The 19,677-nt window shown below is 32.5% G+C and overlaps 1 protein-coding gene across 1 annotated transcript; it reads right to left on the bottom strand.

Annotated features, from left to right (window-relative positions):
- Positions 1-132: 132 nt before the first annotated feature.
- Positions 133-13,836, bottom strand: LOC148604600 (gamma-aminobutyric acid receptor alpha-like). Its single transcript, XM_088549351.1, has 8 exons — positions 13,707-13,836; positions 13,097-13,164; positions 12,161-12,387; positions 8,000-8,082; positions 7,357-7,497; positions 5,723-5,875; positions 3,163-3,404; positions 133-2,742 (listed from the first exon to the last, which is right to left on the bottom strand). The coding sequence occupies exons 1-8, from the start codon at positions 13,834-13,836 to the stop codon at positions 2,485-2,487; spliced, it is 1,302 nt and encodes a 433-aa protein (XP_088405477.1). The 3' UTR covers positions 133-2,484.
- Between the last annotated feature and the right edge of the window lie 5,841 nt (positions 13,837-19,677).

The raw sequence follows: 19,677 nt of genomic DNA, 5'->3' as shown, positions 1-19,677 counted from the left end.
TTCAAAGTTAGCCAATCTGTCCTAGTAATAGTAAAAACATTTGGTTTATGAAATCATGATACATATTAAGTTTAAGCAAGAGCGCTTTTAAAGGGTAAGTGTGCAGGTTTGCATTTCATGTACATTCATGTCTTTTCTCTTTTTTTTCTGTTCTAAATATTTAAATAGAAAGACTTGGCAGAACAAAGTGCTTTATTTGTTTTATAGAAAATGAAAAAAAAAATGATGATTGCTTATAGGAGCTTTATTTCATTTTACAAGATACTTATGTGCAATGTAATTAAGTTTTCTTTGGTTTTAATTTATCACCCACCAAAAATGATTCATAAGTTTAATGATTATCTCTTACACCTTTTAACTTATTGATTCCTGTTGTAGTGATTGAATTGAAATATATACACGTAGTAATGATTGACTTGTTAAGTATTTGCTACTTTGAAGGTACTTTTATTGATGGGTACCAATTTTTTGGTTTAGGGGAAAAATATCAGTTCATGGATTCTTGAATTCATGAATTTGGAACTCTATCAAGCAAATGAATGGGAAATTTCCTTTTCGTTTGGGAACCAAATTTGTAGTCAACCAAACCCACAAAAACTACGGAAATTGTTACCCCAGGAACAATAACACTCACAGTATATGTAGCTAAAGATTTTTGAAAATCTATTATTTATCATGAAAGTTTCAATACTATGAATAATAATTGGAAAGTATGAATTTTGTAGAATCCAGAAAATAGAATACTTTCAGAGTGCCTTATAGAAGAAATAAGTTGCTCTTTTTTGCAGTTTATTTTGTTTTACATACATATTTATTACCACCTGTGTGTTCATTTTTTTTTATACAGTGTATCTATAATATATATTATTTTAGACCTTATTCAATTCCAAGTCATTTTCCAAACCAGATATGTTTTTATGAAAAGAATTAAAAGTTTGTGTTGGTTATTTATGGTTGTGAATTTCCATGCAGTGTGATTTTTTCACACAAATGCAAGTATAAGATTCTTTTATTGGTAGAAAAGTGCTATCAGAATTGTATACTATATATGTGGATATAAGGTAATTTTTAAAGCATTGTTTCCAGTTAATGTTGTCTAAACCCAACTGAACTTGAAGATACAATGAGGCTAGAAACTTCAGAACAAATCATGTTCTTATTTCTATTTACCATTAATATTGTATTAAGGGGTTGAATTTAGGTAGCTTTTTTTTGCAATTATTTGTTTAAGACGATTTTTATATAAACATTGTCTTTTTGAAACATATGTATTTTTAGCATATTTGAAATGAGGCAATAAGAACAGAGGTGAGATTTACATTACTTTATATCCTGATTTGAAAATAAAAACCTTAATGTGTTCAATCAAAATAAATATTTTCCACTTATTATTTATGATCTTCAATGTGTTAGTGTTTCCACACTTATCAGAATGTGATGAGTAATGCCATGGTTTTAGGCTCTGCCAATGTATGTTATATAGCTGATGTCACAACCAATTGGAATATACAACACTTCCTTATAACACTGCATTACCTTTCCTAAATATGTCATTTTCAAATTTAACGTCACATCCGTCAGAAAGATTTTGAGTAATTCATGTTGCAGAGCACCTACATACATCACTAGGGTAAAGCGGATGACCATAATGGCCGTTACGGTCATCCCAAGATGGAGAATGGAAATTCGGGTGAGAATCTTTTTCTTTAATAAAGTTGTCTATTCAATGAGAAATTACGAAGTGAAATATCTGACGCTCCATCCCCAATACTAGAGGTTCTATTTTGACCATACATATATTTTGGGAAAGAATACCAAAGCATCAAAACAAAACGACAATTCAAAGGTATCTAAATATAATGTACATAGCAGAAATATGAAAACAAGAAACAGAGATGATCTACATATACAATAATAGACCAAACGGTAACATACAATAACATATTTTAACTTAAAATGAACAAAACAAGATAGCATTAAAACATTTGCAATGCGAACTTCAAAGACAAAAAAAAACAAAAAAAAAACGGGAATTGCATCTGGTACTGCCACCTGTCACATTTCAAGTGAGAAACCCAGTTCGGTGGGTCATTAATCCGGCAAGACGGGAAATTTGACTGTAGATATCATCTGTGAGGCATAAGAAACTTGAGCTCAATAGACACATTCTATTTTTCCCAAAGACAAAACTACATTTTCTTTAGAAATCAATTGAGTTAAGTTTGGTAAGTTGTTAATCCTGAAGGCGGGCAATATAACTGAAGATATCCTATCTCATCTGTGAGATCTATGGAAACATTGTATTTATCCCAAAGACACCATTCTTTGAGCGAAAACACTTTTTATCATGTTTATCTCAAAATGCTTTTCAATCACAACCGACTCGATGGAAAAAATGTATCATATTTCTTTCTGTCCAGTTAATTTCTACTTTCTTGACAAAATTCGTACCTTTTAATCATGCTAATGTAAAAGCTATAACATTCAATTCAGATAAAAGTTCCAATACAGACAGTTGAGTAATACAAAAACAAGTGGGAACAGTCTACGAGAGACACGGTCTATTTGGCTGACACTGTTTCTTGTATGTTTGTGTCGTTTCACTGGCCGATGATGTTTAATACGTAGGCTTGATAGCCATACTCGTAGACGACTTTCCCCGCGACATAGAAATACTCTGTTGCTAGGCATACTTGGGTTTTCACCATAAGGTTTACAACTCGTTTTGCCATTTCTTGTTATCTGAAGAAACAAAAATGAAGAAAACGAATAAATATTTTCCTTTTTTAAACTGCTATGGATGAATTTTGAACTATCATTTTTTTCCCAATCCTTTCTTTTCCTATTGTGAAAAAAAACCTTCACTGAAAAAAAATGATAAGAAGCACTAATGTAAAACTCTAATGCGATTGGTTTAGTGTTTGCGATAATATGTGCTACTTAACCCTTTCCTTGTTGATGTGCTACATACTTTTAGTTGACTTAAAATTAGCATTAATTTTCTTACTGCTATCAAATACTTTACATTTCTTGCTAGTATTGTCCCTGCTGCTATAGACATATAGACAATTAACGTATCTTTATGATAACGGTCCATTTGATTGGATGAAAAAGGATAACCCAAAGGCCAGGATCCATATACATAGTATAAAAAATCCTTACTGTGCAATCATCTTCTGTATCTTCGTCGTCATCGTCATCGTCATAATCATGTGGAGTTGGTTCTACATCTCCATGACCATGCTTTGTGTACCTATGGACTAATGCAAACTGTACAATGGCACTTAACACAAAAACAAAACACATAGCGATGTACAGATCAAGGGCAGTTGCATATTTTACACGTGGCATTTCACTTCTACTATCCAGAGCTAAGAATGCCATGGTAAGTACTGTCGTTGTTCCTGAAAATAAAAAAAAAAATTTTAGTCAAATGTTTATTATACGGTACTAATTTCATGAAATAAATTTATGTAAATAAGGCATACTAAACTAGGATAAAGGCTTACAATGTTGACAGGGAACTAAGATGTTTCAAGGTCAAGGTCAAGGTCAAGGACTTATAAAACGTAAAAAATAAATGACAATAACGACGTAAAATCTAGGCGTCATAAGGAAAATCCGTTGAACAGATGGCAATATGAGGGTAAAAACCGGAAAGTTGGAATTGGTCCTGACTTCATTTCCAATATGAAAGGTGGGTTAAACCAGGTTTATAGCGAAAAACATAGGGCACACAATAAGCTTAAAAGTCCATTTCACACTCAAACGAAAACTGTTTCAAAACGTTTTTAACCGAGTTCACCAATAGGTCATGATACCAATACAGGTAACATTCAAGAATGGAGATTTACAGCAGATATCTTTCGAGTTGTTCAAAATTACCTTCAAATATACCAATCTCTGAAAAACAAATGGTATGAATTTTATTCCCTGTAATTCCTGCAATAGCAGTAAAAGTTTAGACAGATGGAAATTTGCCAGATCACCTTTCTTTAACGTTGTTTGAACATATTCGTGTATTTTTTTTTTTTTTTTTTTTTTTTTTTTTTTGGAAACACAATAACATAGATTACCATCGCCCTGAATAAGTAGGTTGAACGAAGATAAAATGGACATATTGTTAACACTTATGTAGAGGCAAAGTAGTTACTGTATGTATTTCTTCCTGTACATACTACTTTTTATACAAATTTATAATACATTTTCGGATCTGTCTGCGGTTATACAAGTATATTTGACACGTGAGCGTTATTCCATTAACAAAGGACGTACCTATGTAGAAACGTCGGTTACATCTAACAAGACCATCACAAAATTTGGATATTGATACATCAAGTATTTCAGAATTCAAGTATTAATTACATTTTTTAGAATGCTGTTTATGCAAATAATATCATTCTTTCAATGCAAAAACCTGTACTTAGTGCAATTCTGTCTGATGTTGTAAAAAATAACCTCGTCCAATTGTCTCTGGTATCGCCAAACACTTACCTAGTGCAGATCTTCTTGGTGTTGTGTTGCCAAAACACTGCCTAGTACAATTTTGTATGATGTTGTCAAATACGCATCTGGCGCAATTTAGTCTGATGTTTTCAAAACACTCACCTAGTGCATTACTGTCTGAAGTAGTCAAAAACCTATATAGTGCAATTGCTAAATAACACTATAACAATTAAGTTGAAAAGGATAGCACTTTCAGTATATCCGTTACACCCTTCATTTCATGCATTATAAAACTAAGACATCGTTGCTTCTAGCAGATAATTCGACTGTCTTTGTGGATATAAACCACTAAAATTCCCAAAAAAGTCCGCGGCGTCCGTGTCAATGTCCACATTCACTTGGTTTTCATGCGATGACTTTATAGTTATGGTTGATCAAATGTTATGAAATTATATATGATTTTTACAAACTACTAAAGGAATACTTCTATATAATTTTGAGTTTATGGCCCCTACCATTTTAAAATAAGAGGCATCCATGTAACGAACAGATACTACACAGTAGGTTTCTGTTAATCTATAAAAAGCTGAGAGTCCAGAATTTTACCCAGCTTACCTACATAAAGTGAAATGGTCAATTCTTAACATGACAGCAAGTTCAACACATCCATGCAAGTACACTTTTAAGGAAGAAGCATTGTAATATGTACATGTTTATGACTTGTCTTATGGTTATGGCAAGCCATTGTGGAATTTGTTCCTCATTTAGATGTTTTGTAACATATGTTAATGGATATTTATCAACATGTACATAATTTAATTATTGATATCAATAAATAGAGAGTTTTCTATACAAATCAAACACGTTTTAGACAAAACGTATGTATGTTCGAATTTGCTCTTCGTGCAACACCCGCCTGCGTCCATACTTGCCACTCGGGCAATACCAGTCTATGTCCATACTTGCCACTCGGGCAATACCAGTCTATGTCCACACTTGCCACTCGGGCAATACCAGTCTATGTCCACACTTGAATCCGATGTAAAAAAAAAAGAACTAATCTGGCGCAATTCTCTCTGATTTTGTTAAACACTTACCTATTGTAATTTTGTCTGATATTGTCAAAAACTTATCTAATGCATTTTTGTCTGGTATAAAAATACCTAGGCAATTCTCTCTGATAATGAAATAAGCATACTTCTTGCAATTCTATCCGATAATGTCAAAACATGTACTTGATGGTATTTTGTCTGATGTTACCATAACAAACACGTACCCAATGCTATTCTGTCTGATGTTGCTTCTCTGTTGATCCAAAAAGACACCCAAGACAATACAACTAGAAGCATGCATGGGACGAAAATATTAATCACGAAATAACCAGTATGGCGTCTAAGGTTGAAATATACAGTCAACATGGAATGTCTCACTGAAAATAATGTTTTATGAATACTTGTATTTTTTTCTACCATTAATACTTTTAATTGTAAAATGTTTAAATGAACATAGATAAAAATAGAAAAGCAGTTATAATGGTTTATATAGGAAGCAATAATTGACCGAGTTCATTTTGTTTTATGACGATATTTTTTGTTATGTTTTAAGAGTGTTGCTTTCGAGTGACAAGCTCTCAATTGAAAGTAACAGCCATGAAATAATACAAATTATGAAATGCTTTAGTGAAAGTTTGAGTAAAACGACTGTCAATGTAATTAATTGGTCGACTTTGTAACATATTTTCCTGACAATATTTATTGATGATAGTAATTTCGTAGTAAATACTAAAAGATCCTTTTACATACTATGTAATTCATCACCCGAGCCGACAACTCTAAACTAGCAATTAATCAGAAAGTTACGAATGGAAAGTGTATTCCCTGGACTGGATTGGATCTTCAAGTCGGAAATATTTATTTAAAAAAAATATTCTAGAAAATTAAGCAATATGTTACTATTCCCCAAAGTACTTTTAGTTGAACTTTTTAATATCAATAAACATACTTTAAATTTTTTGTTTGTTTAATTGATAAAGGAATATATGCTGTCGCTTAATATTTTGCCAAAAAGTTTGTTGTGTCGCAAGTCCATTCCAAAAGACAGAAACGTGTATAAGGTTGGCCAAATGTTGAATCTGCATGTGTAGACATCGAATGCGTTTTTGGAATATTTCAATTTTGTAGCCCGCCAATTATTCAATATGTGTCATGTGATATAGCGGAAATGACAGACATAGTAGAAGAAAGTTGACATTGGGGATAGAGAAGCAGACTGCAATGTCCCAATGAAACCGATAAAGTACTTCGTTGCGACATTTGACAGACGTATAGAATGATAATTTGATAATCATTTCAGTTGAAGGCCAGTATAACATTTAGGTCGGCGTGATCCAGGAAAGAGGAATCACATTATTTGAAACAATTAATCACTGATTGTTTCGTGACTCCACTGTTTAAACGCAATGTTGAAAGTTGTTGCTTTTGTCACTACTTGTAAACTAACATTTGTTTTTTTTGTTTTTTTTGTTTTTTTTGTTTTTTGAATTTTTTTTTTGTTTTGTTTTTTTTTTTTGGTATTTTTTTTAAACTCATTTACTACATATAAATATTGATAAAAACTCGCCCAAAACATACTGCCATCATCAACCGGTAAATTGGCGATCGGGATAGATGAGATTTTATATAGTTCTACCCCAAAAAATTATTTTTTCATGGGTTATTCTATAAATGTTTTTATAAATCGTTAAGATATTTCAGAACTAAATTTCATGTAGAAATTACGAGTTTAATTACTTAATTGGTGCATATCTTAGAAAATAAGTTTTTTGTTCTGGTCAAATCGGTAGAATTTAGGACCTATGAGTCGGAGTAGTGTGTCCAAAAAAAAATTAAAGTTACATAAATGTTTTCATACCATGTTTTCTGAATGTGACAGCTGTTTCTGTAGAAAGATTGATTAGATCAAATTGTGACATTGTCATATCTGGAGCACGTGATACAGATGATTTTTCTCCTTTATACCAATGGTAAACAACATCATCATCAGAATAGGCAACTTTCGATAAAGAATAAATAATAACATATTTTTCAATGTGTTGGTAATTACGTTGAACATATATATTACTCTCAGTCAATATTCAAAACTATCAACAATGTCATTAAGCATTCATATTTGTGCCAAAGGCACAAGTGTAAATGATACAAAAAAACAAAAACAAAAACAAAACAAAAATCAAAACAAAAAAATAAAAAAACAAGAACAAAAAAACAAAAATACTCGCCATTCATGAGTTGATCAAAACGTCAATATAGTCATTTAACATCGAGGTGTGCATCCATAACGCATGAAAATAAGAATATTATCACATTCATCGATTCATATTATCACATTTCAGCATACATTTGCATCTTTTGGCTTGAATACCTCTAATGATAATGTTCTTGGCCATACCATTTTAACTGTTCCAAATAATGATTAATATAATAAGCAAAGATGAACTAAAACATAAAGACGATTAAAAAACCTAATAGTCTAAAACAGAGTATAAGTTACTTACAACTTCCAAGGTATAATGGACACGTTTGTATATCTAATGGATAATTGTGAAGTTCCATTTTACAGATGGCACCCACTGTCAGTCTGAAATAACACCAAATATACACTTAAAATTATGATATCTCTAAAATGACAATGAAAACAACAATTAAATTTTGCGTTTTCTGAAACGTGAAGCAAGCCACATTCCATGCGCAAATTATTGTTCATTATGTCCAGAAGTACCCTTATATCAAATCTGGTACAATTTAGATTCAGACTGTTATTCTCACAATAAAAACGAAATTCATTCAAATAGACCATATTTTGACGGAAAATCTATTGCCCTGACAAAGTAACTTTTGAATGGTCTGGGAAGTTTAAATCTTAATTGGGCATATCGTTATCACCCTTTAAAACAAATTGAAACCAAATAGGTGCATTTTAACACTTTGGCGGGAAAATCGACGTCCATGACAACAGTGACTTTTGAAACTCCCAAATTTGGATCCGGCATATCACTGTCACATTTAGAACCAAATTTTACCCAAATCAGAGCATAGTAAAATTTGGGCGGGAAAATCGATCGCCATGGCAACGGTCAACATTTCTTTTCAGTTTTCTACCACTGTGCCCGATTTCAAAGTATTGTCATATCTAGGTTTCCGACATATGGCAATTTCCTATATTTTTACCTTCTTTGGACGCCATTTCAAAATGGCCGTCTTTTTAAGATTTTTTTTTAAGATTATGCACAACTTCAGTTGGTACCGCATATGTGTGTGCAAAGTTTCGTAAAAATAATTACGTTTCTAATAATTTTTCCGGACGAGTTTATTGAAGGAAGACAAAATATGACGAAAAAATAAATAAAAATGAAGTAAAAACAGTAAGTTATAACCACTTCGGCGACTATGAAAAAACATCGTCACAGCCTCAACTTAGAGGAGCAAAGAAAGACAAGTTATTGTTGAGGGAAAAACATTACATTTTGTCTGAATGTACCCAATTGTTAATAATTAGTAGGTACCCAATCATCTCCAATTGGTTCCACAATATAAAAAAGACATGACAAAATATATCGACATTAATAATAAGAAAAACAATAATAAAAAGTCAAAAAATGGTGTAACAGATAACTGGTTGCTTGGTGATAGGGTATACGGGGTTAATGACTTGGGAAAAGACTATATTTTTTTTTGTCCATCACTCTTATGTGGGATACTTCATCCATACGTTACTGGTCATTCCATGTCTGTTCCTTGTCCCTAATTTAGGTTTCCGCTAGAATCTTGGTTCCCTTGATTACTTCTACTCTACACCAAATTGATATGAATGAAGGACAATACAGACACACTTAAGTCTGTCTCTTGATCTTCATTTTCAGTAGTTACCAAGACCTGATTGACCGTCAAGGAATGTCTGATAGATAAGCGACATCCGTCTGTCACAGATATTCTCCATTTTGCATAGGAATTGATCTTCCAAAACAAGCTATCAGTACGATGAGCGTCTTGCACTGGAATTGTTCGTTGTTTTTTTTCACTTTTAATTTCCTAATTCTTTGGTGTTTTGCGCCTTGAGTTTTTATTTTTATTATCCGATTTTGTGTTCGGTATTGTCATATTTTCTATGGACAAATAAACAAGATTACGGGAGGGATAATATCTCTTGGATGGCAAAGGTCGTATACATATTAAAAACCAACAATTAAGTTATAAGACTGAAAACAAACACAAAGAAAACGTAAAAGAAATATTGGCAAATGCATGCTCCACAGTATTTTGGATCACGCACCTAATTCTATTTTGTAAGGAGGCAGACCGAGGGTAAAGGACATAACTCTTAAAATTAGTGATACGTTTGAATCATATTCAATTTCATCAAAGCATATCAAGCTTTCATTTGAAACAGAATGAAATCAGTCCAAGATACTTTGATGCTTACATGAGATTGATGTAAAATGCTGAATACAAACGTTCCAATGATCTGTCAGAGTGTCCCTTACCCTAGGTCTACCCCCTTAAAAATGTTGTTAGTGTTAGTTGTTGAATAAATTAAGTGTTTGTCAAATATATACTTCAAACGTTAAAGAAAATCTTCTTTGCAATAATTCTCTGAATTAACATTTTCTCCTAATTACATACATTTTGTTTTGTAAGATCTAGTGTTTCTAGTATTGAAGACAGCGTAATAAGAATATTCAGTTACAAAAACAAGTGATAAATTATTCTCGAATGACAAACTCGTTATTTAAGCAATATTTAGTCAGTATATATGAAAAGAAGGCTCGTTTGCAAAGTTAAACAAATTTCAATTTACGCTTTGATGAGCAATTTGCATGTCGAATATCAATTTATTGATAGAAGATCATTCTAGTCTATTTACAGTAAAATTATATTTAATTCAACATCATTCCACGAAGACAATACCTTACTTTTTAAAGAAACCGTTGTCATTCGGATGCAGACGAAATACATGAATTCACACCTGTCATTTTGTCTAAATGACACCAGATTAGTCTCGTAATAAACTTTTGACGCCAATGAAACAATGTAATTTAAAATTGTGACGTCATTAATCTTAAAGTTGAAGGAGAATGCAACAGGAAAATATATTATTTTCGCCAATGGCGTCTACAAGGGTAAATACGTCTATCCTTCCATGTCTCAAAGTAGGGACTTGTACGATATATTTTGCATTTTTATTAAATCAGCGTAATGTCCAACAGAGGATAGTGTTATAAAATGTTATCAACATAAAACACTAGATCTTTATCCTGTGATGCTGGGATCAATCAAAAGAGGGTCGTGAGAAAGTCTGTGTATACAACATTAATCTTCATCTTGATCTAGCAAATTACATTACCATTTACTGACCCATAATTAAACCAATACATAACATTTTGACAATCATTTAAGATATTGAAGTAAGGTATACTTGGACCAAGCAACATTTCGTTTCTAGTGTTCGGATGTTTCCACAAAGAAAAGTATGCAACCGTTGTAATTTGTGGTAACATTCTGTTTGTTCTATAGCTGGTTGGGTTTGGGCATCATACTAATATACGCTGTTTGTACCGTGCTATGGTTATAATAAATGTCTTTGGAGCAGGGTTTACAATGTTTTAATAACGATTAAAAATACTTCTTAAGTAGTTCTACAATCATAATTGATAACTTGGTGCAGAAAAAGATATTCACTAATAAATTTACAATTTCCTTTTTGTTACAATTATCATTAAAATGAATACAAAACGAATCATCTGAGAGTCCACTTAACTCATCGGTCACCTAATTGCATTCCCATGTATCTTTTCCCGGGCTTCATCCATACTATATAATAATATCGTCAGAAGTAATTATTTAGCATAACTGTAGGCGGGAAAATATTAAACGTACCAATTATGACGATTAAAATATATACAGTTCGATGGAATCGAGACAGACAGGTTATTATTAAAGAGACATTTCTTGTCTCTGATATCTGTAATATTTCCATAACAAAATTCATAGACTATTTCTGCCATAGAACAAAAAAAAGATAAACCGAAGACAGATTTGCCTCTCAGATAACTTTGAAGTCTGAGATAAGAGATTGAACATTGCGGTTACAAATAATGCCACATGATATAAGATACCTGAAATGAATATCTGAGGAATACAATCACAAACTATATTTGGTCACGAGTTAGGAAACGTTTTGCGCTGCGTTTGAACAGCCAACGTAAAAAAAATCGGAAAACATTAAAACCAACATTAGCAAACTACTTCCTTCATTTTTTAGATTACGTTACAACTTTTCAAATATTACCGAGAAATGCCTGTTATTTACCACATCCAACCATAGAAATTCCATAAATAACAAAACGCAACAATAAGAACAAACAAAATATACCCAATATAATGTTGTCGTTGAACTAAACCGTCAATAACAAAGATACAATATATGTCATAAATTGATAGGGAAATGAAAGTAATATTTACTTAAATTCTTGAATGACGGCACAAAACTGGGAAAATGATAGAACAGGAATCAATACAACCCGTAACACAGAAAATGACTAATGATGCGACGAAGGTTATGAATATAAAAAAAAATAACTAACAAACCAACATAAAACAAACAGCATGAACCAAACGGAAAATTACACTGTACAAAAGCAAGCTACATAAACTCTCACCTTTGAGAGAAGAATATAGAACCATTACGTCCTATCCGTACAAACCGGTTTGGTGCTGGGACCATATGCAGGTATGATTTTCTACCGTTATAAAACACAGTATCGGGGTACCAGATCTTTTCCAATATTTTGATGCTGACAGAAATATTTTCCTTCTCAAGTGAAGAATTTGTAGCAAGGCGTTCGTCCGTCCATTGTTGTCTGAGGTATATATCAATCGAGTATATCTAAAAATTATAATGAGTTTTTATTTAGAAAAAAAAATAAATAAAATTATTCATTGGAAAATCATACAAATTGAATTTTAAAGTAAAATGCTTCCCAACCCTAAAAGATATTATATCTATGTATATTTGAAGTTTCTATATATATATTTGAAGTTTACACACATTATAATATGTTCTACACTTCGACACTTTTTTGTTCCATCTTATTGCAACATCATTTTTGTAATGCTGGACATTTGATAGATTATTAACTATCTTCTCTTTTCAACTACTGCTTCTTAATTTACATTATCACGTTGGTATTAATGGTAAATTCAGAAACTTTCCCGTGTATTTAATATTGCCAAGTCATGAGTTTGGCAGAAATTGGGAATTTAATTTTTGCGGTTGAAAGACATATCTCGTTTCATTTATATTAAAAATCCCATTGCACGAATTTTTGCATAATATTAACAACATTGCAATAATTTCTGATTATATAACATTCTTATTATATTCAGATGATAAATATCTTACATATTTCAGATTATATGAAACTTAATTCACGAGCGGAAAAAGGATATAGGATTATTTCAGCAATTGCTTAAGCATAGCTGTTTTTATTATTATTATTTTTTTTTTGTTTTTTTTTGTTTTTTTTTTGGTCTTTGTTTGTTTGTTTTGTTTTTTATTATTATTTTCTTTAATTATTCATTAATCATCCACTAACCATGTCTTTTTCTGATATTGGTCCCATTGATCTCAGGTATATATGTGTATAGACATCTACTGGCTTACCTATAGGTACATAAGAATAAGTTTAGCATTATGGTATGTGAAAGAATAATCAAGGGAACCAAGGTTATAGCGGTAATCAAAAGAATGCAATCCAGGGGAAAAAGGCCAGGCATGGAAAACAGACACACGCAACAAAAAACATAAAGTAACTAAAATATATGTCGACAAAAATGTCAAAATAGAAAACCAATTCAGTGTACTTGACCTAAACAGGAAACAGAGACAATTTAACATATACAATTTAGCGAACAGAAAAAGTACAATAGACATGAAAAACAAAATATCACACAAAACCGTAATATTTCCGAACACCAAATTAGACCAACTAAAGTATTTTTTTCTAAGAGCATATGATTTGAAACATAATTGTTTGTTTATTTGTTGGGGTTTAACGTCCGAGCAGCAATATTCCAGCTATATTCAGACGATTTGAAACATAATATAGCAATAGTTAGCTTGTATCAAATGTAACAAACAAATCTTAAAACATATTTTATAATATGCTAAATGCATCATTGTCTCATTATGTCATAAATTCCTACCTCCAAAACCAGGCCTAAGGTCTTTATCATAAGTTGATAGTATATCGTCTAACACATGGGAAATGTTACTCTTGTAACTCTCCGTACCCAAACAAACAACCATAATGTAGCTATAATATATCAAAAACATCTAAAATAAATGATCTATATATTCAGAATGTCTCAGAATGTTACGACTCTATTCACTACACTGCTCCATCGGATCAAATTGATACAGGGAAATGTATAGGTCGTTCTTTCTGCAGGACTCGAACTCGTACCGCCATGACATCTTTGGCAACGTCGCCTAAATGAAGTTCAGCCCGAAAGACCACTCGGCCAGCTAGGCTATATGAAGACATAGTTTTCTCTGGCCGATCACTACTCCTCGTAGGATAAATCTATGGTTGTAAGTTAGTACACGATGTATGGTAGTACTGGACAGCTCATTTAGGTATTGTTATGTAGGATAGAGGATCAAATTAACGATACATGTCACGACAAATCAACATTAAACATACGTCTCAGAATGTGACGACTCTATTCACTACAATGCTCCATCGGATCAAAATTGATACAGGGAAGATAACTTGAGCATAGAAGTGCCAAAAGAATTCCCAACGATGTTTGCAAACAAATATTTATATATATACTATGAAAGTACTATTGTTAGTGTCTTACCATTTTATATATTTTTTTTCATTTTTATTTTTATTTTTATTTTTTTTTTTGTAAGTTGTAAGTAGGTAAAACCAACGAATTTGTTTCCCAACGAAAAAGCGATTTCTATTGATGTGTAAACTGAAAAACTCAAAACCACGAGTTCAAGGATCCACGGACTTGTGTTTCTTCCCACGAAAATTGGTATCTACGAATTAAAGTACTTTCATAGTATATACATATGATAGAATTGGGTTTGTATAACACGAATATTTTTACTGCACCAATATTTGTGCTTTGTAGGTTACTGAGTGAATTTATTTGTAGCTTTTATTTTCTTTAGACTATTCTCATAATTTTGAAATTTGATCGTAGTCAATCAGGAATAATTTCCGTAGCTTGATAAGTAACTAAACGTTAATTATTGGAACTAGCTCTTGTTCTTTCGAGAAAAACACTAAATAATTTGGTAGGACGTATTCCTTAATTACACCTTTTTTAAAAGACACCAAAGCGATATATAGAAACTTGAATAAGAGTTTGGAATCTATTACATCTATGAGAGATTTATAGATTCTGAGATCCCGAAAATGTTATCAGTGTAGATACAAAAGAAAAAAGCGAGAAAAGTCCAATACTATAAAGCTATATTAAAATGATAACTTACAGTATTATGAAAATGATATCCATATTACAGTGTTTACACAAGAAACTTTAAAAGTCATTACAGGACGTGGAACTGTTCCTCAGGAACACTTGTCGTCAATAATTACATAACCCGAGCATCAACGATTAACTCTATCATGGTACAATGATAACTTCATTATTATTCAATGAATAAGGATAATACTGGATGACAGTGCACGATTATATTCAAAACACCAGTCGCAAAAATTGAAGTTTACTAGCGGCGGTCACTATATGTAATTTGTAACATTGAATATTTTATCAAATTATATATTTGTTTCAATGTCGCTATAGAAAACCAGTGTTTTTACGCATTCATTGGGACAAGGTGAATCCTAATTTTTATGTTAGATGGCGATTTGTTAACGCCAACGTTTTACTATTGGGGAACTCAATCGTCAGAACAAATGGTTAAATCTCTTGAAAAACTCCCATGAGAATTATAATAATTGGAACACAAAATCCCAATGATGGGGAATGATTGAACATATATCATACACACAATAGTTAATCGAGGAACTAGAACAGACAAACGATCCCTTCAAGGATAAAACCATTCGGTTAGAACAGTAACTGCCTTAATGTCAGAACAATAGTAAAGAAAGAATGAAAAACGATTGTAATTTAAACTCGAATCGTAAACAAGAATGACAGTATCTTATTTGTGGCAACTTGGAAATTAAAAGATATATTTAGTTACAGATTCGGTAATATCATTTGATTGATAGATAGAGGATGGAATTGTCTTAATGAATTTCACTGACTGCTCACATTTAACAAATTAAGCTAGAGAAATGGTGTTTTATTTGAATTTTTCTGAAGATGTTATATTTAAATTATGTATGTTGTATATGTTTGATATGTTAAAAAATGAGGTCAAGCCTTGCATGTTAAAATGATATTAGTCATCTTCAGCTTTATACTGCAAACAATACCTGCATTGAAACATAGCATTTTAGCTACAATCAATTTGCCTAAAATTCAAAGATATACATGCGTACGTTTATTTTACGTTTTGTTACATTAGATTCATTTAAATTAAACAACACACAAAAACAATATTCTTTATAATAATTAATATGATATTCACCCACATTACCATCATGTTAACAAATTTAATATTATTAAGTACAAGTAAAGCCGTTGAGATACAAAATATTATTTATCAAATCAGAAAATCATTTTATCACTTGCTAGATTTTATAACATGCAACAATGTAGAATGTAAAATGCACAGGTTGCTTTATAAGCAGAAATGCATATAGGCGTTGCTTCAATACAAATATGTCTTTTGTTAAAATCTGTCTGGACAGAAACGTCACTGTTTAGGGATTGACAAGAGAACGCGTTAACTCCCAGGGAATTGCATAGTGCTCGTTAATAACTTACTCTTCTGATTGGTACAGATAACACTCATCTACAAAGTTCTAAAGTGTTTCAGTGATTATAGTGATAATCATGTCTAGTCAGAAAATGTTCAACATGTCCCCAGTGTATTCATATTCCTTGTTCGTCAGACAAAAAAAAAGTAAAAGCTTACAATGCTTAAATACAATGCTGACATATATAATATTGAATGGCAAGGATGTAAAATTTCTTTGTTCGTTTTCTGCTAACTTTCAGATCTTTCGGGGACATTCTGATCAAGACTATTATCTGAATATTATAGCATTAAAACCTATGATTTTTCAACACTGTATACTTCTATTCCCCATACTCAGTTAAAATCCCGACTTAAAAACATTACACATCGTTGTTTATCCAAACACGATGGTATACCTAGATACAAATATATAGTTCTTGGTAGAGATTCCTCATACTTTGTAAGAAATAATTCAAAATCATCTTCCAAATATACAGAGGAAGATGTTTACCAATTGCAGGAATTTTTAATCGACAACATATTTGTCCAGTGTGGTGGACGTGTTTTTCAACAAACGGTCGGCATTCCAATGGAAACAAATTGTGCTTTACTTGCTGACCTTTTCCTTCACTATTATGAGGCTGACTTTATAGCTGATCTGATCAGAAAGAAAGAATATCGTTAAGCTAGGTCTTTTAATCTCAGTTTCCGCTATATAGATGACGTATTATCTTTAAACAATCCTAATTTCGAGAATTTGATACATCGCATCTATCCCAAAGAATTTGAGATAAAGGATACTAAAGACACTGTGAAGTCAGCCTCATATCTTGACATACACCTATAAATCGATGGTAAAGGAAAACTATTGACCAAACCTTACGACAAACGTGATGACTTTTCATTCAGGATTGTCAACTTTCCTTTCATCTGTGGCAACATCAATTCAGTACCTGAGTATGGAGTATTCATATCACAACTTATACGTGATGCCAGAGCTTGCCGAAACTACGCAGACTTTTTGTATCGCGCTAGAACTCTAACAAATAGGCTTCTGGAACAGTGTTATGTTGCTACAAGATTGAAGTCATCACTACAGAAGTTTTATGGTCGTCATCATGAACTCGTGGATCGTTATGATGTATCCATCTGCACCATGAAAACTGATTTATTCAACGGATCATAGTTTTCCTTTCCTCGTTTGTCTACCCCGGACTTGACTTTTTATGAGGAACTCGGCGGGTGTTTCTAGAAAAGCAGAGGACGCTTACCCTACCGGTGCACCTGGTCCATGCTCCCAGTTTTTAGTGGAATCCGAGTTGCTCATTTGCTATCGTTACTTTGTATGTATGATTTTAGTTACTTTATGTTCTTTGATGTGTATGTCTGTTTTCCATGTCTGGTCTTTGTCCCTGGATTACATTCTTTTGATTACCGCTATAACCTTGGTTCTCTTGAATACTCTTTCAAATTACAAAAAGAAAATATTCATATAAAGGAAATGCAGTTTTTATGTTAAAGAAGCTTAATTGACAAATACATATCAAAACAAAGATGTCTCTGCTAGTGGAATTGGCTCTCCGATGTCATCGAAACTTTGTAGCTTGACTTAAGCAATTATGAAAAGCAGAACTATAATGAAATTTATGCCAGCTCCCGATTCCTTTTGACTATATTGCCTAGAGTTTATAAGTACAGTAATGTTATTATTCTTCATTTACTACAACCATGTCGGTCTCTCAACTGGTAAAATTAGTTCCCCGAAGTTATCGTAATTTGATAGATGACTTAGATTGTTATGAATAGTAGACAAAAAACCTGGAGCTGGCCGTCTCCCGATTTCTTTGATAGAGTAATCAAGGGACAGACATGGAAAAGAGACATACACAACAAAGAACATAAAGTAACTAAAATCATACATACAAAGTAACAAAAGTAAATGAGCAACTCGGACTCCACTAAAATCTGGGAGCATGGACCAGATGCACCGGTAGGGTAAGCGTCCTCTGCTTTTCTAGAAACACCCGCCGAGTTCCTCATAAAAAGTCAAGTCCGGGGTAGACAAACGAGGAAAGGAGAACTATGACCCGTTGAATAAATCAGTTTTCATGGTGCAGATGGATACACCATACCGTTCAACGAGTTCATGATGACGACCATAAAATCTTTGTAGTGATAACTTCAATCTTGTAGCAACATAACCCTGTTCCAGAAGCCTATTTGTTAGAGTTCTGGCGCGATTCAAAAAGTCTGCGTAGTTTCCACAAGCTCTGGCATAACGTATGAGTTGTAATATGAATACTCCATATGCAGATTATTGCCTAAAGATTATCCGTTTGGTAATTTTGTAATTACTCTTCATGACAAATAAGTAACAAATTAACAAAACATAAAAAGATAATAACTCAAAGACATTAGTAATGTAAATTTTAAAAATTATTCAGCATGGGCCAGGTTTGTTTTCCATTCCTTCCCTTTTTCCCATAGCGAACCCACTTTCACTGATTCAATTTCTTGATTGTCTGGTGTTCCGCCTTAAAAACAAGAATCTGGTTTAACTGGAAGAAACTGAACAATGGAAAAGAGACATACACAACAAAGAACATAAAGTAACTAAAATCATACATACAAAGTAACAAAAGTAAATGAGCAACTCGGACTCCACTAAAATCTGGGAGCATGGACCAGATGCACCGGTAGGGTAAGCGTCCTCTGCTTTTCTAGAAACACCCGCCGAGTTCCTCATAAAAAGTCAAGTCCGGGGTAGACAAACGAGGAAAGGAGAACTATGACCCGTTGAATAAATCAGTTTTCATGGTGCAGATGGATACACCATACCGTTCAACGAGTTCATGATGACGACCATAAAATCTTTGTAGTGATAACTTCAATCTTGTAGCAACATAACCCTGTTCCAGAAGCCTATTTGTTAGAGTTCTGGCGCGATTCAAAAAGTCTGCGTAGTTTCCACAAGCTCTGGCATAACGTATGAGTTGTAATATGAATACTCCATATGCAGATTATTGCCTAAAGATTATCCGTTTGGTAATTTTGTAATTACTCTTCATGACAAATAAGTAACAAATTAACAAAACATAAAAAGATAATAACTCAAAGACATTAGTAATGTAAATTTTAAAAATTATTCAGCATGGGCCAGGTTTGTTTTCCATTCCTTCCCTTTTTCCCATAGCGAACCCACTTTCACTGATTCAATTTCTTGATTGTCTGGTGTTCCGCCTTAAAAACAAGAATCTGGTTTAACTGGAAGAAACTGAACAA

The sequence above is a fragment of the Perna viridis genome, chromosome 10 (assembly GCF_037379345.1).
Source record: "Perna viridis isolate PV_CMFRI_1.1 ecotype Kerala chromosome 10, ASM3737934v1, whole genome shotgun sequence".
NCBI lineage: Eukaryota > Metazoa > Mollusca > Bivalvia > Mytilida > Mytilidae > Perna > Perna viridis.
The sequence above is the reverse complement of the archived record's forward strand: the minus strand, read 5'-3'. Positions and strand labels throughout refer to the sequence as shown.